This window comes from Lissotriton helveticus, chromosome 2_1, assembly GCF_964261635.1.
Source record: "Lissotriton helveticus chromosome 2_1, aLisHel1.1, whole genome shotgun sequence".
In the NCBI taxonomy this organism is placed as follows: Eukaryota; Metazoa; Chordata; class Amphibia; order Caudata; family Salamandridae; genus Lissotriton; species Lissotriton helveticus.
Window position 1 is genome coordinate 1,403,138,475 of NC_136059.1, and position 22,882 is coordinate 1,403,161,356.

The window sequence follows — 22,882 nt, forward strand, 5'->3', positions numbered from 1 at the left end:
CCCTATCCCTCTGGCCAGTCCGGAGAGGTATTCTGGGGATCTGGCAAAAACTCAGGTATTTTTAACGCAGATCATGCTCCATTTCTCGTGCAAGCCAGCCTCATTTCCGAACAATCATTCGAGGGTGGCATTTGCTATATCTTATCTGATAGGTGATGCAGCAAACTGAGCGGTGCCCTTGGTCAGGAACGATGATCCTATCCTTTCTGATTGGGCGGCTTTCCGCACAGAGTTCGAGAAGGTGTTCGATAGAAGGGCTACCACCTTAACTGCGGATAGAGAACTCTTGGAATTAAGGCAAGGCAGATCAGATTTGATAACTTACTTAACCAAGTTCAACATGTTGGTGGCTGAGACATCGTGGCCTGAGGAAAAGAGAATGTCCTTATATTACCAAGGGTTACGGGATGGACTTAAGGATGTCATAGCACAAATAGACCCCCAACCTGTCACGTGTGTTGACATGGTCAATTTAACCCTGAGACTTGATGGTAGAATGGCAGATAGAGGAGGGGACAGGAGAAGGTGGGATAGGGGCCCTCCTAGATCCGAATGGACTCCCCGCAGGGATTTACCTTCTACTGAGACTACCACAGAACCTATGGAAATATCGGCGGTCCGGGCCCCATTAACCAGAGAGGAAAAAGAAAGTCATAGGATATCTGGCCTATGCATGTACTGTGGCTAGAAAGGCCATTACGTTAGGGAATGTCCCTCCAAACCTAAAACCTCAGGGGGATGGAACAGAAACAAGATAGTAGCCATCACAGCGGTAAGCACTCAGGATGAGACTAGTGGGATGGCTGAAGGGAACAAGAGGGAGGCTCAGCCCTGGAAAGTTTCATCACTACAGTATTAGCACTGCTCGAATCAGAATCCCATATCTTGCTGCCCATGAGGTTGGAGTGTCAGTTGCAGGTACACCAGGTAACGGTTATGATCGACTCAGGGGCCACTGGGAATTTTATCAATAGCGGGTTAGTGTCGTCCCTATCATTGGACAGAGTACCCCGAGACACACCTGAAGAAGTCCTAGCAGTAGACGGGAAACCATTGATATCAGGTCTGATAGCGGAACAAACAGAGAGAGTAATCCTGTCCGTAGACGTAAAAGAAGGCAGACACAGGGAGGAGCTGACTCTTAATATCATTGAAGCCCCCCAGTATGAGGTTATCTTAGGGATGCCTTGGCTTAGCCATCACAATCCCTCCATCAACTGGAAGGAAGGAAAAATCTGTACAGTTCACGTCCGCGGAATGTAAAACCCATATGGAAGGGCACAAAATTGCTTTGTTTTCACCCACGTTTATTCCCCTGTTAGTGGCTACAGCCGCAGAAAAGGCAGTGTGTTTGCCGGTAGAATATCAGAGTTACAGGGACATCTTCAGTGAAAGTAAGGCCGAACAACTTCCCCCGCATAGGCTGTATGATTGTAGAATAGATCTGGTGGAGGGGGCCACAATTCCGTCATGTAGGGTTTATGCATTGTCAGATCCAGAAACCACACACTTGAAGGAGTATTTGGACCATTATGTCGACATAGGTTTTATCCGACCATCCAGATCTCCTGCCGCTTCTCCCCTGTTTTTCATCAAAAAAGCTAATGGAGATCTGAGAGCCTGTGTCGATTATCGGATGTTAAATAAGAACACCGTAAGAAACAGGTATCCACTACCCCTTATCTCGGTTTTGCTGGACCAGGTACGAAACGCCAAGGTATTTACCAGACTGGATCTTAGGGGGGCGTACCACTTGGTCCGCGTCCGAGAGGGGGACGAGTGGAAGACCGCTTTCAAAACGAAATACGGTCTATATGAATACCCTGTAATGCCGTTTGGACTGTGTAACGCCCCGGCGGCTTTTCAATATTTCCTGAATGACGTTTTGAAAGACGTGGTGGACATCAGTGCAGTGGTGTACATAGATGACATACTGATTTATTCAGAGGACACCACTGCACATACTCAACATATAGTGGAAGTGCTACAGAAGCTACGAGAACATAGGCTGTTTTGCAAAATTAGCAAATGCGAATTTAGCGTGGACACAGTAGAGTTCTTAGGTGTCATGCTAAGTCGGGAGGGACTACAAATGTCCGAAAGAAAGATACAAGCAGTACAGGAATGGTCTACACCCACATGCGTGAAAGAAGTACAAAGCTTTTTAGGCTTTTTCGAACTATTACCGCCGGTTTATCCTGCGATTCTCCCAGGTGGCTGTTCCTTTAACAAGACTGCTTAGGAAAGGAGTCCAGTTCCTGTGGTCCTCTGAAGCCGCTGAGGCTTTTGCTTATCTTAAGAAGGCGTTCACAACCGCCCCGATTCTAGCTCATCCAAAGCCAAAACATCCTTACATCGTGGAAGCCGACGCTTCTGATGAGGCCATAGGGGCTGTCCTGTCTCAGCGGGATAAGGATACTGGACAACTCCACCCTGTAGCATATCTGTCCAAAAAGCTGAGTATACCTGAGAAGAACTACAACATCGCTGAGAAAGAACTGCTAGCGATAAAAAGGGCTTTTCAAGAATGGCGACAGTACCTCTGGGGGGCCAAGTTCCCTGTCACCGTTTTTACAGATCACAGAAATCTTCAGTATATGAAGACTGCCAAACATCTCACGCAAAGACAGATGAGATGGATGCTATTTTTCTCAGAATATGATTTCACAATCACATTCAGACCTGGGGCAGAGAACCTGAAAGCAGACTCCCTCTACCGTCAACATCAGGTTGGGGAAATCGGGAACAAAGACACAAAGATGGCGATTGTGAGTCCTAAAAAGGTGATCTGTGAGATCCAGGCTAATTCCTTTTTGGATGTTATCCGTAAAACCAAGGATCATAATGCATGGGTTCTCTGGGCCACGAAGGGTGTCAATCGCACACTAAAGCAAGGTCTACCTTTTCAGGACAATAGGTTGTACCTCCCCACTCCGGAATTGCAAAGGAAGGCTTTTGTTTGGTGTCATGTGTCTCGATTGGCCGGTCATCAGGGAATACATAAGACTGTACAGCTCATGAAACGACATTTTTGGTGGGATACTGAAAAGACTGATGTGACCACCTGGATAGAACAGTGTGAGGCCTGTGCGCGCGCAAAGACCATGACGGGAAAAAAGAAAGGCCTGCTGATGCCTTTACCTTCTCCCAGAAGACCGTGGCAGAACATCAGCTTAGATTTTGTCACGGACTACCACTTGATCAGGGTAATCGGCCATATTAGTGGTCATAGACAGTCTCACTAAGTTGGGACACTTCATCCCATGCGTGAATCTTCCTACTGCTGGCCAAACGGCTCAACTACTGTTAACCAATGTCATCCGATTGCATGGTGTGCCAGAGGTTATTGTGTCTGACAGGGGGCCTCAATTTATTGCAAGATTCTGGAAAGCATGGTGTCAAGCGTTGCATATACAGTCCTCGCTCTCCACCAGTTTTCACCCACAGACCGATGGACAAACGGAGCGGTTGAATCAAACGCTGAAGAAATATCTTTGTTGTTACGCCACTGACGCCCAGGAGTCGTGGGTTTCAATGTTGTGGATGGCTGAGGTAGCGTACAACAACGCTTGGCATAGTTCAGTGCTGGTCTCTCCGTTTCTTGCTACCTATGGTTTTGATGCACGTATCCTTCCGGTGCACATCCCGGAGGAGGTGTCTCGACAGCCTACGGTTATGGGACAGATGCGGAGGATTCGTACCATACACAAGCGGATACGGGTGCATTTGATGAGGGCTAAGGCAGATTACAAGAAATGGGAAGACCGACATCGTGTAGAGGGTCCCACTTACCAGGTGGGTGATAAGGTGTGGTTATCCACTCGCAATATCAGGTTCAAGCTGCGCAGCGTTTTCCATCCTCGATACATAGGGCCCTACTCTATTGTGAGACAGATCAATCCAGTGGCGTTTAAACTGAAACTGCCTGGTTCGCTACGGATACATCCGGTGTTTCACTGTAACCTTTTGAAACCGGCTCATTCTGCTAGGAGACGGGCCCCTCCGCCAGTGGTCGGGGATGTAGGAATTGAGTATGAGGTCAGGGGCATCAAAGACTCGAAGTGGAGTAGGGGAGTTTTGTGGTACCTGGTGTCCTGGAAAGGCTACTCGGCAGAGGACGATACTTGGGAGCCTGTGGGGAATGTGCATGCCCCTGCTGCGATCCGTTCCTTCCATCGTAGGTGCCCCTTGCGGCCTGGGCCTAGGAGGCGCTAGGGAGGGGGACATACTGTCAGGATCCGCCGTGTTGCGCCTGCCTAGACAACGTAAACTACATTTCCCATGATCCTTCCCTGGTCCTCCCAGGAAGTACTTCAGTGGTGGAGACATGCTTCCTGGTGCGTGTTATTCTGAACCCGTCCCCGGCGTGAGAGCGGCTGCTCTGCACGCTAGTTCCTGGTTCCTGTTTCTCCTTCTGTTGGTATTCGGGGAGTCACTGATAGTATCTGCCGTCTGGGTAGTTGTACCTTGTTCTTCGCGCGGATTCTCTCTACCGTGGTAAGACCTAGCTCTCCATTGCGGTAAAGCCTTTTACCGGTTACATATCCGCCGCGGCTGCGGTGGCTTGTTTCCCTGCTTGCTTTGCTCCCTTCTACTTCGATACCGGGATTGTGTCATATGTCGAACCACCATTTGAGTGACTAAAGCTTCTGAAGGTGGTATGTGAATCGCGGAGCACGGTGCCGGTCGAAACCACGTGTTACCGTGCTTCCCTGGCAATTGAATGTAAAAAACCTTGAACTCTGTAGCGGAGCGCGGTAGTGAGGTAAACTACGCGTTACCGTGATATTCTAAGGTTATGGTGTTTGGAAGCAAACAGAACGCTGTGGTGGACGCAACTACGCGTTTCGGTTAAACTCTTTTTGTTTGTGTTCATTTATCCTTCTACAACAGGGTGGAGGAGCGGAGTGTTGTGGTTATTGCCTCCTACACACTTCCGTATCCTCGGCTTGGTGTCTGGAACTATTTTTATTTTGGTTTGACTTCTTGGACCCCCAAATACATCCTGTCCTCTGTTCAGCCATGTGGTATGTACCAAGCAGTTTGTTTAGAGTCAAAGTCTTATTGGTAATATCAAACAGGGTGAAAACCACATTCACATCTTGCTTATGTTTTCCTTAGGAAATTCCAAAGGCTGAATGGCGTGACTAGATTGACTCATTATCAAAGGTCTTTTCTTCCCTTATAAGCAGGTATTCATTTGCATGTTTAGCGAGACTTTATGAGTGTAGCGTTGAGCTTTAGAACTAGCATTTACTGAATGTGTCTTGTTTCTTGTTACAGGTGTCCTTTCCCTGCAGACCCTTTCCTTTTCCCTTCCCTTGTTTTTTATTTTTTCCCTCGCCTAATGGCTCGAACACCCTGTATTTTCATCTCGGGGTGTTGGTGACATTTGGAGGTGGAACCATTAGTGCATCAACTGGATCCCGTGGAGGTAAACCTGACAACCAGTGGCTGAAGCATGTATTATTCCATCCATGAGAGACCACTCAAATTTTGACTACAGGTCTGCCATTGCAGCCTATGTAAACTGGTACTAGCACCACTTACGACAGATATTCGCTTTTATATATCTGAGGTCACTATACTTAACCTATCAGTCACCCTCAAGGCAGGCCTTTCAATCCTGAAGGCAGGTTGCTTGGTTATAAGTGTGAGGGTGCCCCTGAATGAGCAGGACACCCCACCAATCCTCGGAGTCCAGTATCCAGGGTTGTAAGTGCATCAGCCATTACGATACAAAGAGTGCCCATGGGTCATAACAAGATGGCTAACTCTAAACTGGCTGTAACGAACCCTGGCGTGTTTGGTATGAAGCATGTTAGAATCATACCCCAACACCATAAACTGTACTGTAGTTATGATTCCATGCACTGTGGGGCCCCTCATTGCTCCTGGTACCAGTCTTCCAGAGTCTGTCAGCAAGCTATGGCTGCTTCAGACCACAGACACGATTCTGCCCTCCTGCTGCTGAGCCAAGCTCAAGCAGGGGAAGGCAGGACAAGAGGGAGGTGTGACCTCCTCCCAGACAGGACTTAGTGTATTGGGCCAGTGTGGGGTTGCTTGCCAGTGCCACTAGTCTTCTTTGAAGGACACATTTGTTGCCCTCCTTGCATACTCCAGATGGAACCAGTTCAGGGAGCCGATGGCTCCTGCTCTGGCGCAAAACTGGACAAAGGACATGGGAGTATCCTCCCCACTGCCAGCCCCTCCTCTGGGAGAGAGCCCCTGAATCGTCCCAACCTTTTCTTTAGGATACTTAAGGGCATACCTGTGAGTGGTTCTTTATATTCATCGTGGGACAAGATTCAGATCCAAAACCACTTCATCTTCAACCGTCTGGGCACTTTGGACTTTGTTGGACTTTGCTTTGGGAACCGATACTGCACCAAGAAGATTCCTGCTGCTTCTGGTCTTGTCGTCCTGTCAGTCTTTGGCATCATCTGTGTGCCATACAGGTTCTCCTCCAGGCCTGCGGACATCCAAAACACCAGAGGAAATCTCCCTTGGAGTTAAGGAGTCACTCTCATGCTTCTGCAGGCATCACAACGAAGCTGACCGGTCTGCTGTTACTGAGCTCCCACAAACTCCGAAAGGTCCAGAAAACACAGGTGGTGGTTCTACAACTCCCTCGAGGCAAGTTTGAAGTCAGTATCCCTCGTCGGAACCGCCGGAGCAGTGCCCCTGTGCAATGCGTCAACTTGCCATTGCCAATGCTTGTTGACTCTTTTCTCCAGACATCTTCGGGCTCTAAGAACCTCCAGCCTCAAGCATCTCTTCTACTAAGATTTTTGTCCTCATTGCATCCTCTGCACAGTGGGCCTGTATCATTGGTGAGCTGCTTGATCACCTCTTGTGACTCCTGTGCCTTTGGCCTGTGGTCCTCTTGGGGGTCTTCTTTGGCTCCAGTAAGCTCCCCTGTTTGATCGGGGTCAGCTCCGACTAACCTGCACTTGGTGAGTCCCTTGGATCTTGCTGGTCTCGACACTGCACCTTTTTCATCTACCAAGTTTGATGCAGCTGCCAAGGCTTGTTGGTGCTCGCATCGGACACCATCCCCCTTGCTCTTGACATCCGACGTGGGACAACTTGTGAACAGTTTCTGGTCTTCCACTGCATCGCCTGGTCCGTACAGCTACAGCATTAAGGTCACGTCAACTCTCCTGCATCTTCTGACATCGGTGGGCATTCGTCTTCCGTTACCTCCTGTTCACTCAAGAGTGGCATAGACTCTGTCCCCTTTGCTTGCAGGTACCTCTTATCCCGAAGCCACCCTTGGATTCTACCGGATTCTTTTACCTTCTTCACCAGCGGCATCTTTGCTGAAGTCCTCCGTTTTAGTCTACGTCAGTTTCCGACGTCCCTTCTCACCTATGCACCCGGCTTCCCTGGTGTAGGTATCCTGGTTCCCAGGGTATCCATGGGTGGGGTGACTCTCCCACCTTCCATCTTCCACAGGGTTTCTTCAAGTCCTCTCGGAAGGATCCTTCTTTTTGAAAACTGCAACCGCGACTTCCCCATGTCGTGTTCCCACTTTGCAAATGACCTCCGCAGGGTTCCTGGGTGCTTACCTTGGATGGTTCCTTGGGTCCCCGGCTCTTCTAAGTCTTCTGGGTCCAGTCTCGACTTAAGTCTTTGGCTGCATTTCACTTTCTTAGTATATGGTTTGGTCTCCATCTGAAGACCACTGTGTATTTGGCAACTTACGTGTTCTATTACTGAAGTATTGTGTGTATTGTGATTATATCTCTGGGGAGGAAATATTGCAATGTGTTAATGAATGTTTATAATGAATACATATGTTTACAACTACACTGTGTGGTTCTCTTTCACTTAAGCTACACTATGTGATTAGTACTGGTAAAACAAGCTGCTCTCCACAGCTACCATTTAGAGAGCTTTCTAAGGTTGTCTAAGACCACTAAAATCACCATGAAGGTTGTCTGAATTAGTGCAGGGTGCTCTACTTAATAAGTGTGCACCATATACTATGCCAGCCTCCTACAGGACCCAATGGCTGATATGGACTCCCCCATTGCCCCATGCTGAACGTGTGGTGGGTGAAAGCAAAATGTGAATGCCACCACATGAGACCAATGGATGAAGAGGGTTGACTAAAAGCTTGTGTATGTTTGTATGTAAATGCATTTATTTTTTAAGGATGTTTCAGAAAAACAAAAGGTCTCGACTAATGCCAAATGTAGAAATACTGAGCTTGTGAGCTGCACTGGATTTATCTGCCCTTATCCTTCAAGCATCCTCTTGGAGAATTAGGTGCCACCAGCTTCAACATTTCCATCGAGTCGACTATTCACTTGAATCCTAAATTAAAAAAAATATATAACTAATACTTCAAATATCAAGCATTTGGTAATAATTACCTTTAGTGTAAGCTATGTCTAGGACATGAAGAAACTAAAATAGTATTGAAATGCACCTCAAAGAAAAGCCTGTTCCTCCCGCCCAATAGAAGTCAAAGTGGCAGTAAAAATAAAAGAGGGTGTTAGTTGCCAGGGCTGGCAATCACATATCTTTAAAAAATGAATATAACATAATTGATGATGGAGTTACAGGGCTTGCATATTAAGAATAAGTTGTTAAAGACGTTGATCAATAAGCAGACTTTATGCATTAAATGGGTGACATGGGAGAAATACTTTGGTTATAGATGAGTACAATAGTGTGTCCAGAGTTTGTGATCTGCTCTACCAGCCTACTTTCTACGAAAGAACCAACTTCACAATGCTATGAAACTCTAAATATACCCAAGTGGAAGTAAACACACTCACACTGGCAGACATGAAGAAACAACATCTATTTTATATGGTATCAGGTTATGCTATGTTGTTACATGGTTTTTGTATAATATACTATATGCAAATTCCTTGTCCTCTTGTTTCTTTGGAATCTCAAAGGTAGACTGGCGTCCTCAGTTGTGAATTCACCCAGTGGAGTATTTTAGGTGGGGGGAGGAGATTCAAACTTTCGGTGGCATAGATAACTTTGGGTGAATGAGTCTGAGAAGTGAAGTATTCCCCTAGGGTGGTGTCTCATTGTGGGATGACGTAAATTGGGGACCATCAACTTAACCCGAGTGAATTATCATTATCTCTGCTCTGTAATCGGTCATTGATTTTGCAGCTTTCTCAATGCAGATTTTATAGACCACCTCTTGTCCGGTTTCTCTTTCTTTATGGAGCATATTGTTCTTGATCTAGGATGTAATAGGCATAATCTGTCCTAGGTTTCTTAAGGCTCTCCCTCACTGCTGATGGGAGAGATCTATCATCTGTTTCAATTTGTGTCAAGTCTTGCTATTTTATCCCCGTGTTTGGCATTTCGCGACCCAAGTCACTCTATCTTGGTACTTTTGTCTCCATGCCACGTTTGAGTAGATTATCTCCGAGGACACCATTCACCAAGACTCCGTGTTATCTGACCTTCGAAGCCCTGGCTTTGAGGCTTCATTTTACTGTAACAAAGACAAGTGAGAAAACTGTTTCTTTCTAATTACCAAAGTAATCAAGTAGTATTCCTATGAAGAATTATAAAATAATTTCTGTGAATTTTGTACTCAATTTCAAAAGGTTACTTATACTTTCCACAAACAATATTTTTCCTGTGCAATTTCACTGTCTCTTTGTGTTTAAAATTAGATGTATCATAAAGTTTAAACTTTTATACATTTTATAAAAGTTTAAACTTTTATACATTGCTGCTGTGTAACCACAGGTGCAAAGCAGGTGTAAATATCAGAACAGAACCGCTCACTGACACAATCAAAAATAACCACAGGAAGATCCGATCGAGGACTTGAGCAACAAATTTCCAATCTTGTACTACCTGAAGAAAAAAAAAGATTACAATCAGTTTCCGTTTCACTGTAGTTAATGTTCATTTACAAGAATTCTAGGTTTACAAAAGAGTAAATAGTGTCAAAGTCAAAGTCAAAAGTTTACTTTATTCGGTTAAAATTTAAAACCATCAAAGCACAGGACAATATTTCATGATGTAAATAATCACATTACAAACCATTGATAATATTATTAACATATTACAAATAAATAAATACTAACCACAAAGCATAAACCAAAAATAGTACATAACACCATCAAAAAGGAACACTTGGCATACAATTATACAAATTAAAAGTGTGTCACTCATTGAGTTCTCCATTTAAAATCCAATAATTCATCAGCTAAATCGTCACACCACAAATTGTTTATTAAAAAATCACTATGGATAAAAAGGTAGAGGACGGTTACTAGTGTAGCTGTACTTTGTCTCTTTGCCTGATGGCCCCTGTGATGTAACTAATCAGTTGGTTTAGATTTGGTGGCTGCTGTGCCCAAATTCTCAACCACCCTATTAGAGGGGCCACAGCGATCTGATCTGAAATATAGGCTGCCCCAAGGTCCTCATGAATATTAAAAGTAGCAGCAGATGATGGGAGCGACAACAACTTTCGTAGAAAGACATTTTCTGCTGTTTGGATTTCGTAAATAGTGACTTAATAAATGGGAGAAACTCTTTCCCCATATTTGGGAGACAAACCTACAATGCCAAGCACTGCACTGCATTCTGGTCAGACATTTTAGGATTTAAGTTGCGAAGAGTATTTAGAAACAATTACTAGGAACACACCAAAGAAACAGGGGTATGTAACAAAGAATATGGGGTCAATTTGAAGGGTAGAATATGTGTGCACAGTTGTTTTATTCTTTCTATTTCTCTATTTCACCTGTTTTAAAGTGAATGTCCCTTGCGTTCTCCTTCTCTGACATACAGATCAATTCTTCAAAAAGCTAGAATGTCACACGCCCTTTGAATACCCAATGAAATACCAGGATTTACTCCTATCACAACATTCATTAGCAAATAGACTGCAATTTTTATATGGAAGGTCTAGTGCTTTCCGTTTTCCCAAATGCTGTTCACAAATCTTTGACTCCGCCTGCCTTATCTTTTATTCGCAGAGATCTTTGCCGGAGTGTGGAGATCTCCTCACACACATCAATATATTTGATAGTAAAGTGGAATGGAGATGGGAAAGTGGCTGGAAAATGGGAAATATTTAACACTAATTATGTGGAGTTTAGAAAAATTTAAGGAGGGGCTTAGGGAGGAATATGATTAGGTTAGATTAGATTAAGAAGCTTATATAGCACAAACGCTACCCACTCGGGGTTCCCAGAGCTTTAATCCCTTCGCTGCAGCGCGAATTTCGCTGTGGTGCGAGGGGGGCGGGGTTGGGCGTGGCGCTCAGGTACTTATGCCGGCTCCCGGCCGTCATAAATCACGGTGGGCGTGTGCACATGACGGCCGGGAGCCATCAGAACGCCGCCCACTGATTAATTCTCCCGCACAGGCGGGGAATTAACCGTGCGTGGGCGGAGCGGCAACGTTCTGATGGCTCCCGGCCGTCATGAGCACACATCTAATGTGACTCATGATGGCCGCGAGCCGTCATGAGCACCAAAGGTGTTAACAAAAAATAATAAAACACACCCGCAAAAGAGTAAGACTTTCGCTATTCACAAAAATTGACATCAATCTTCCACAGTAGTACTAGTGCCAAAAGAGGCTCAGGTGTACTCCAGCTTTGCATTGGAGTAAGTCAAGTACCACACATGGCCAGTCACTGGTACTGCAACACAATGTCATTGAAATCAATATCAGTAAGGTATGAGATAAGAACACATAAGGAAAATTAGGAAAATAATTGAAAAATATTTTTGAATGCCAAAAATGTTATTTTATCATTCACATTTTTTATTATTCAATGTACTTTCTTAAAAGTAAATAGGATATCTAGAAACAAGTAACATTAATCACAGATTCACATATGTGTTACTACGTGGATTGGTTAGGAGCAATCTATGTAATCTTAATGTAGTTTGTTGTTAGTAAGTGTAATATACTATTACATAAGCATATATGTTTGTGGTGTATGCTTAAATGTGATGGTTGGGGTAAGGACAGAGTGGCATGAGGTGTGCTACAAGAACTACTTGTGAGAGAGGTGTAATGAATTTCTATCTTGCCTTATGCTGCGGTTTTCTGGAACAGGCAGGCCATATACAGGCCAGGATGCATGGTGATGAGGGCTCCAGATGAGATCTAAGTAGGCCTCCAGAAAGAGAATTTAACACTTGTGTCCCGGAGAAGTCCTCATTCACCCGCCTCTTCTCATCCTGCCAGTTTATCTAAATATCCCCAAATGCCCATGCCTTCACTATCAATGCATTGACATAATTTGTCAACTCCTTTCATGTGGCTGCCTTCTCCATTCCAATGAAGGTGTATGAAGGCAGACCATGTAGTTGCTTATAATGATCAAATTTAATGTCCAGCTCTTCCTCTGGTAGGTTCCTCTTCTCTTGAGTGTGGCAGCATGCATTTGCAAACTGTAGGTGTTGAGTGGCATTCTGTTTGTTAAGAAGTACAAGAGAAACAGGGAAAAGCGGAAAGACTTATGTCTTTGGAGTGTTATTGTGGCCAGGTATGAGTGATTTGGGTGAAGTGTTGGTTGTTTCCCTATTGGTTTTCCAGTCAGGGTTCTCTGCCTGGGTGGTAGAGATTTCTGCTCAGCCCGCAGATATATCCTCAGCTGGTGGCAGAAAACTCCCCCAACAGGCATAATAAGCATATTGTGGAAATCTAATGGTTCATTTACAATATAGTCATAATTTCAAACTTGTGAGGTGCCAACACCTTGTATAACGGGGTGTGGACTTGTAAACCCTGCTACTAGATTTCCACCCAGATTTGAATACAAATTGGGTAGATATATCTGCCTATGCGTAAGCAGAAATCTGAGTGTGTTGAGATCTTCACATATAGATTTTGGTTTCTAATACAGATGTAACATCTTTTTCAACCGATCTTAAGAGTCAATCCACACACATACTTAGCCAGATGAGGAACAAATCATGGGTCTTTGGTCTATAAGGGACAAGCATCGAGTGTGAAAGAATAAACAAATAAGGGTTGCACTTCGGTGACAATTTGGGATAGATAAAGCTATAAAATAGAGCAAAATCCAGCAGTCACATTTCACACAATTGCTCTTATTATGGAATGCATCACTGCAAGAAAGAACAGCTAGATGCCTTCTAGTCCCCAGTGGCATATCATCCTTTATGGCACAGACAGCTGAAGCACACTTACACACACTTATATAAAGCAAGAATACAAAATATAAATCGCACCAAGAAGTACATTCACCATTCCACTAGTCCTCCCAACACCTTACATTTCATTCATTTAATCTTTATTTCGGCTCATTCGGCCATAAAAGATGCATAAGCAACAACAATACATTTTGCACGGTGGATACAACATACAGTCGATTCAGCATACCAATGAGAAGCAGAAAATATACAATTCATCAGCTAATACAATAAATATCCAGATTAAAATAGGCATAATAAAACAGATATTTTTACAAAAACCACCACTAGCCAGTATCAGGGCAATCTAACTTATATGCAATTTGCACCCAATTAATGTCTACAGATCAAGAGCCAAATTTTTGCGGGTATAACTAGCACTTAATAGGAATCTGCTAACGCAAAACACTGTAAGGCGTCCAGTGTCTGTTTTAACAATCCTATATGCTTCCAAATATGAACGTATACCTAAGGCTTTACACAAGGGTTTAATCCATTTTCTCCTCGCAAGTTCGTGGACAGTACAGAAAAACAATATATGGCTGTCATCCTCTCTCTGGTTTAACTGACAACATGTACAATTTACATTTTTTGGTTGCCCTGAAGACTTATCCCATCTCGCTAGTACTAATTTTGTTTTAAGTATACCATATCTAAATTTTAAATACAGGCTTTTTGCTAGGGGTGGTTGGATCTCATCTAAAAAGTCTTCAAAAAGTGGAGAGTCCTTGAAATTAAGAAAACTACGTGTAATGGATCCACATGAATCGCCATTTTGGTAATTGTGTGTTATATAAGACCAAAATCTTGCCTTGACCAGAGTCTTACATCTTTGTCTCAAACACGCTGGATCATCCCAAAAATGGGCAAGGCCTATCCGATAAAACCAGTTTTTAACATACTTAAGCCAAGGGTTAGTAGTATAAACATCAAGGTTCTTAACTTCCAAGATTCCATGTCTATAATCTACAAGATCCAGAGTACTCCAGAGTCTGACCCAGAACAAAAGTGGCCTAAGTAATGCAATGTGGTCTGTTCTTTTCATGTTTAAGTCCATAAATAATGGTACAAGTGGAGTACGTTTGGGCAGTCTCAAAAGCCTTCTATAAAAATTGTTTTCGCTAGTCGTAAAGATGTTACCTGCCTTTAAACCCCAGATTTCTGCTCCATATAAAGCCCAAGATTAGGCCTTAAATTTAAAAATTTCTAGTGCTTGTGAGATGGACTTGCTTAAACGTGCCCCATGGCGTTTTATAATAGGTAAAGTACTCTGATTGAAAATAGTTTTACTTTTTTCAATTTGCGTTTTCCATGAGGTTGTTGAATCTAGGGAAACCCCCAGGTACGAGAAGTTTGAAACCAGTTCAAGCCTCTGGCTATTTAGAAAGAATTGCCCTTTAAATGATTTATGGGGATTTATGGACATACATTTGTTTTTTTTCGTGTTTATTTTTAGGCCTTTTGAGTCACAATACATTTTGAAGGAGTTTAGAAGTGTTTGTAGGCCCATGGGCGTTTATGAGATCAGAATTGTATCGTCCGCAAATAGGAGTGAGGGAACCCTCACACCATTCAGTTTTGGGGAGTCATTATTGCATTTATCTAAGTATTCTGGGATGTCGTTGACAAATAAGGAAAAAAGTGTAGGAGCCAACACACATCCTTGGCTGACTCCCCGTCTGATAGGTATGGGTTCTGTTAATTCCCCTTTCGGGCCCCAACGTACTCTTGCAAAGTTATTATCATGTAATCGTCTAATCTGCTGGAGTATACATGTTGGTAAACCCAGTGCAAGCTAACAATCCCATAGACGATCCCGCAAAACTAAATCAAAAGCTGCCCTAAGGTCAACAAAAGCTACATAAATATGTCCTTTTAATAAAGAAACATATTTCCAACAAATACAACAAAACCTAAATACTTGGTCTATCGTGCTTGTGTTCCGTCTAAAGCCTGCTTGGAACTTTGTAAAGATCTCATTCTCATCGATCCACAAATCCATTCGATTTAAAAGATGCCTTGAAAAGATTTTTTGTAAAATGTCTAAAAGACAAATGGGACGATAGTTAGAAGGATCATATCTATCTCCCTTCTTAAAAACTAAGATAATTTCTGCTCCCCGCCAGCTATCTGGTAAATTCCCTCCGGCCACTAATATATTAAAAAGCTTGTTTATGTAAGGCGCCCATACACTGATCTCATGCTTGTACAAGTCCCCCGGTATTTTATCTAGTCCTGGGGCTTTACCGTTTTTTGCAGCGGTTATTGCCAACTCTGTTTCCTCAAGACTAAACTCTATAGTGTTTACAGGTGAGGCCAACCATGAGCTATTTCCATCAACAGTCACCTCACTACCTGGTGCTTCATACAAATGGGTAAAATGATTAACCCAGGTTTGCTCATCAATAAACACATCATCCGGTGACCTTTCTCCAATTTTCTTGTTAGCAACTAGTTTCCAGAAGCCCACATTATCCTTTGCTTTAACAGCTGTTAACATGTTCTCCCAACATTCCTCATCCTAGTTAATTCTAGCCTTTTTCTGCACCCACCTGTATTCTTGCCTTAAGGTCCTAATTACATGTGGTTTTTTACTCTTGATTGCCTCTAGGAGTAAACCCTTACAGTTTCGACATTCCTTATTGTACCAGGGTTTAATGCCAATAGAGCTAGTTTTTTGCAATTTTTTTTTATTTGGCATTTTCGACATGAAAGGTACCAAGGCTTTAAAGAATTCGATATGTAGGTCAATAAAATCCTTACCCTCTACTGATTGGAGCGAATGTTTAACAAAGTATCAGCAAAGAGTAAATAAATGCTGGATAATGCCTCTTTATTACTCAATAGGCTAGCCCATTTAAGGGAACGCCTATTGTTGCTCATCAAAGGGCCATTAGTAATTGGAATATCCAACATAGTATAATCCATCGGACTCCTAGTACTAGGGATTAACTATGGTCCATTGTTAAGTGCAATGGTCGATGGTCACTTTCATACCTAGGGTCAATTACAAAGTCAGATAGGAAGGACCAAATATCAAAAGATACCAAAATATAGTCAATGCTACTCTGGGAATCGTTTTTAACAAACGTTGGTGCTTTTGGAGAGTCCGATGGAAAACAGCCATTACAGGCCCTCAAACCATGTACAGATACCAATCTCATTATCTGGGTAGCTAAGGTAGTGCAGCTCACACCCTTCATGTAAGATAAAGAGGGGATGTTATTAGCCCTATCCTCATCAGTAAAAACATCTCCAAACCCTATAATCGGTTCAAAGTTACAGTTAAAATCACCACATACTATTACACTACTAGTCACATCTACATAATCTGTAAAGAGTTTTTCCAATTCATCAAAAATTACAAATTAATTTGATAGCCCACATGGACGGTTATAAACATTAAACACAGCAATGCGCCTACCATCCTTCAAATTAACTACAAGTCCTAATATATCTGCTGAATCAGTGTTTAATTGTGTAATTTTTACCTCTAATGACACACTGACCCACACCTTACATTTCATAAACGATCAAAGTCAGACTGGGACAGTAAATAGGCCCAGATGTCAAAATAAAAGGGCCTTCCTTTCGCGTACTGTACAGCTAAAAAGATCTGTCCTTGCTGCAAGCAATGTTTGCATTAATATCAGGTAAATCCACAGTAAATAATGGCCCACCAGACTCTAAAATAGGCCGACAAATAAACAAAAATAACAGCCCACACACTGACAACCCATCATCATCAACTAACTTTATTTCGGTTCAAAAGAACCATAAAAGTGCATAGTAACATCAGATCAAAAAAGAATATATATTATAAATATAAAAAGATAAAATAAATAAATGGTGAAAATATACAACTCTCAACAGTATGAATAAGAAGTAAAATAATGGTAACCTTAATTGTTGAGTTAGAATAAGCCTACGTAAAATCTAGTAAGGTGCCCTGAGCCTTTGAAAGACCGGGAACTTCATCTCAAGCAGCCAACATTCCCAACCAAATTTCAAAGTCAGTAAAATTACAAAAACATGCATTAAAAGGTGGTTAAGAGCACAAACTTTGCACTCAATAAGGACAAAAACCTCTAACAATGGAAAGAAAGAATAAAAGTTAAAAAGTTAAACCAATTTGGATTAAATACCATATGGGTCATACCTCTAAAGGGAGCTTATCCCAACAACTTTTTGTCTGATATATCACAATGAGCGTCAAAAGTTGGAGATAAAGTCTGACTTACAGGTCTTCGGAGCTAAATGTCAATTCTCTAGATGAAGGAGCTGACAAAGATGGACTATTCAAAGAAAACACTGTTTTGCATAAGCAGGGCAGAAATATAAAACATGCCCAACACTCGGGCATCCCATAGGGCATAGGTTGTTTGACGTAGCAAAGTTTATACCCCATGTGCCAGTAAAAGCAGCCAACAGGAAAGTGCCAAGCCTAAACTTAATAAACAGGCACCTCTCCAAAGGAGTACTCACTTAGGGGCACATGCCTCAACCCCGCATTTTGCGATTTCTAAATAGCGAATTTTACCGATTTGCTTTTTAGAAATCGCAAAATGCAATTCATGTAGGAATTGTAAAAAAAAAAATGCTATTCCTTAATTGCGACTCGCAATTGCAAGTTGCAATTAAGGAATTGATTTCCATTCATTCCTATGGGTCCAGAAGCGGATAGGAATGAATGGAAATTGCATGCGCACTTTGTGAGTACCCCATAGTTACTCGCAAATTGCGCATGCAATTTCAAGGGTGCAAGGGTTCCAAAAGGTTACCCTGTTGCACCCCTGAAATTCCGATTTTTACAGATGTTGCGCACACACATGCCCCAAGGGCTTGTGTGTGTGTAACATGTGACTGAAAAATTCACTTTTTTGCATTTTTCAAAGTTTTCGCAAATTACCATCAACTTAGGGATGATGGTAATTTGCGTTTCTTAAAATAGAAATCGCAATTATTTTTTGTTGCATTGCATTTAGGGAATTGCAATTTGCGATTCCCTAAATGCAATCGCATGTTTAAGTAATCGCAAATTTTGTGATTACTTAAATAGCGATTTTTGCATTTGGGATGATGCATCCCAAATGCTAATATTGTGGTTGCAAAGAGGCAGATTCTGAGAATCTGCCCCTTTGCGAGCGCAAAAAACAATGATGCATGACCCTTAGTCCATGAATTCTTCAAAGTGGGAATCACTTTGAAGATGAATAAAAATCAGACAAACTGTCTGAGAGACCAGCCAAAATCCTATGGCAAAAAAACAATGTTCTAGTAGCTCGCTTTATCAATTTCTCAGGCAATCTTGGGCATAGAAGAAGGATTCTGCCAGCATTGAGAGAGGGCAAGCTTGAGCTGCCAGGGTTATATATGGGATACCCAGGGATCATAAGTGCCAGTCTCTATAAGTACCAGTTCCTATGTCAACCAGAGTCTTGTCCAGTATAAGATAGGTTTCAGACAAGCAATGTCAGAGAGAATACTGACAAACCTCAGAGGAAGTGACGGGGTGCTTTTTGGTAATCTTAAGAGTGATTTAAGAAGACGATTTTCACCTGTGTCTAATGAATCGAGGTTCCAATAACCTCACAAGTCAGCCCCATATACCCCAGCCCCACAGGCATGAGCCTTATAAGTTTCTACCACTGGGGAAATAGGATATGACGCTGCCTTGTTAACAAATCTTAATGATAGCTCAGTTCTATGCTTGAGAAAGAATACACTTTTTCTGATCTGGGCCAGCCATTTGTGGGAATCACTCAATGTACCACCCAGGTAATCGAATTCCTCGACCCTTTTATTTTAGCACCCTCTAGGGTCAGGTCCACCGGATTTTTTGTGGTGACCAGGGGCCAGATGCATCAAGCATTTTGCTCCTGAATCAAAAAATGGGCCCGTTTGGCCCGTTTGCGATTGCAAAAAAGCATTTCCGATGCAGCAAACCTAATTTTGCGATTCTGTAACCTGTTACCGAATCGCAAAGTGGGTTTGCAATTCGCTATTTGGAAGGGGTGTGTTTAGGGCGTCCCTTCCAAATAGCGAATCCTAACAGTATGCATGAATTTTTTGTGACCGTGAATGCGGTTGCAAAACATTCGCATTTTACCACCTACTTCAAGTAGGTGGTGACCCATTCGCAAATGGAAAAGGGGTCCTGAATGTTAGTAAAATCATTGTTTAAGATCAGGCAGTGGTCTGCCTGCTCTTAAAAAATGAAAAGAGAACTTTTCATTTATGTTTTTGAAACGCATCCCGTTTTCCTTTAAGAAAAACGGGCTGCATTTAAAAAAAAGAATTGCTTTATTTAAAAGCAATCACAGACATGGTGGTCTGCTGAGCCCAGCAGGCCACAATCCCTGTGATTTTTGCAATTCCTAGGGGGTTTCAAATTGCGACCTAACTCATTAATATTTATGAGGTAGGTCATTTGGGATCCCTTAGGTGTCGCTAAAAGTGTTAAACACACTTTCATGCATTCTGTTTTGTGATTTCCTAATTCTGAATCACAAAGATTCGCAATTAGGAAACTATAAACATGGTTTTGTTACAATTAAGTTCCAGACCATAATCCCTACAGAATGAAATGAACTTCCCCAAAGGATGTTTAATCCAGACAGGGTTTTGGAGAGGAGGAGAGTGTCGTCTGCAAAAAGGAGATGTAGCACTTTAGTCCCTGCCATTTTGGGGGAATCATTTTGGCAGTTTGCTAGGTAAGGGATGCACCCACCAATAAAGAGTAAAAATGAGGTGTGTGCCGATATACACCCCTGGTGAACGCCACACTGAATAGGGATGTCAGTGGTTGTTTCACTACCAGGACCTCATCTTACCCTAGCAAAATTGGTAGGCAGACAAAATATTGTTTTTTTAATAGCGACCTACTATAATATTGATGTTTTAATATCGAAGGGAAAGAATATAGAAGGTAAGTAATATCGATTTTTTTAATATCGAAGGGACAGAATTTCGGAAGTAAATAATATCGATTTTGTTAATATCGATGTAAGTAATATCGATGTTACTAATATCAATTTTTACATGATTATTATATATATTACTATGTATTTAGTATGTATTTTTTTTAAATGTAATTTAAGTAAATTTTGTATTTTAGTACCGTAGAGGGTGGTGGGTTTATAGGGCATTAAGGTGGGAAGTAATTTAATTATTCTAAATTAATTATACATTTTTTAGGAATGATAAATTAATTTTAATTAATTGGTAATACATTTTTATAAATTGGTAATTTGTTTTAATTAATTGATTAATTGATAATTATGTTCTGTAGTGGATTATGGGTTTATAGGCGAATAGGGTGGGAAGTAATTTAAATGTAATTAAGTAATAATTTATTTTCATTAATTGTTTTTGCTAATTATATTATTGTTAATTAATAATTAATTAGTAATTCATTTTTATTAACTGGTAATTCATTTTAATTATTTGATCAATTGATAATTATTTTAAGTGTATTATTTTATTATTGGCCTTTGTTGTGCGTTCATAGAGGAATAATGTGTAAAGTAATTGATATGTAATTAAGTAGTTATTACATTTATAGTTGGGTATTGATAATTTATTGGATATTAATTATTAATTGGTAATTATTTTTTAATAATTATTTATTGGTATTTGTAAGTAGTAATAATTTTTTTATATTTTAAAATATTAATTAATTTATAAGTATGTTATTTTTGACTTCTACACTATCAAACACTTTCCCTACTGTTGCACTCTCTGGAGTTGGAATAGTAATTTTTACCCCTACGCTATCCAACACTTTCCGTACTGTTGCACTCTCTGGAGCGGGAATAGTAATTTCTACCCCTTCGCTATCCAACACTTTCCCTGCTGTTGCACTCTCTAGAGTGGGAATAGTAATTTTTACCCCTACGCTATCCAACACTTTCCCTACTGTTGCACTCTCTGGAGTTGGAATAGTAATTTTTACCACTACACTATCCAACACTTTCCCTATTGTTGCACTCTCTGGAGTTGGAATAGTAATTTTTACCCCTACGCTATCCAACACTTTCCCTACTGTTGCACTATTTGGAGTGGTAATAGTAATTTTTACCCCTATGCTATCCAACATTTTTCTTACTGTTGTTTTTTTGGGAGTTGGAATAGTATTTTATTCCCTCTGTTACTTAATATTTTTTGTATTGTTTTAGTTAATGTAGTATATAATTAATTTTAAAAATATTAAAAGTAAATTTAATTTTTTTGATTTGTTTTGCATAATTATTTAATTTTTATTTATGTTATTATTTTATGTGTATGGATGAATTTGTAATTTATAATATTTTCAATTATTTATAAGTTATTACAATACATATTAAAACTGATTATTAAGTAAGTATATATATTATATGTTTCATTATTTTTTTATTAAATTATGTATATTACTTATTAATTTTAAATAATATAAAATATTTCTATGTTTATTATATTTTTAAGTATGTTTTAATTCATTTTACATATTTTTTTAAGTAAAAAAACAACATTTTTTTTAAACTATATTTTTGACATCTATATATTTTTTCGATATTTTTGTACTTACCTTGTTGTAGATAGGATGTTGACATTGTTGACATCGATATTATTGCTCCGATATTTTTGTATCTCGATATTTTGTGTTTCGATAATTTGTCAGACATTCAGCAAAATTCCCTGTATAGAGTTGTTGGATCAAGGACAGTAAGCCATGTGGAACCCGAATTTTCCCAAGGACCTCCGACAATTTCCTCTTGGAGACAAGGTCAAATGCCGCCCGCAGGTCGATACATGCAACAAATAGAGACCCCGGTTCAGAAAGTCAACCGATTTCCACTTTACAGTAAGAAAGCGGAGGACCTGACACCATGTACCAATACCAGGTTTAAACCCAGCCTGAAAGTGCGTCAGGGCATTATTTGAACATATCCAGTCCCAAAGCTTAACCCCTTCAGTGCTAATGACAAGGGTAACTCGTCATGGAGTTTCCATTGATTTCAATGGAAAGTGCATGCGGAGCCATAAAACACCTTAGCATCCAAGTGGTTAATCAATATTTGTATGCTGTGGAATTTGTGTACATTATCTATATGGCTTATGGGACAATAGTTCCTTGGGCCTTGCCTAGCTCCCTTCTTGAAGATGGGTATGATTTTTGCCCCTCTCCAAGAGCGCAGTATGGGAGCATCTGCCGCAACTGCGTTGGACAAGGATTAATATAGGGACTCCATATTGAGGGGTCGATTCCGATTCGGGAAAAACCGCTCCGAATAGCCGTTCGGAGCGTTTTTCCCATACGAATTGTACCCTGCAACGTCCCGCGTACATACATCGAAGTACGATTCGTACCAGGAGCCGGACTCCGTACGAATGGTACAGAAACCGTACGACTCGAATCCCCGTACGAGTCTCCGTCGGAACCCGCTGTATGCGAGATCTGTACGGCTCGCGGCTGGTTTATACGACCCAGCAAGCACGATACGTGTCGGGTACGCACCGTACGACCCTTTTTTTACGGGAGCTGGAAACAGGTACGGAAAGGCCCCCTGGGGATGGTGCGTACCCCTCATGATCGCAGGGGTACGCCCCGTATACCCAGCGTACATGGGGTACGCTGTGTATACGGGGCATACCCCTGCGATCATGGGGGGTACGCACCGTACCCCATGTACGCTGGGTGTACGGGGCATACCCCTGTGATCATGGGGGTA

The 22,882-nt window shown here is 41.6% G+C and overlaps 1 protein-coding gene across 1 annotated transcript in view; it reads right to left on the minus strand.

Annotated features, from left to right (window-relative positions):
• Positions 1-9,705: 9,705 nt before the first annotated feature.
• The window catches only part of LOC144820262 (neuronal acetylcholine receptor subunit beta-3-like), a 398,753-nt gene continuing 385,576 nt past the window's right edge, over positions 9,706-22,882 (minus strand). Inside the window, exon 5 of the mRNA XM_078677851.1 lies at positions 9,706-9,843. Within this exon, the coding sequence (XP_078533977.1) occupies positions 9,706-9,843 (138 nt within the window). The remainder of the gene's footprint in view (positions 9,844-22,882) is intronic.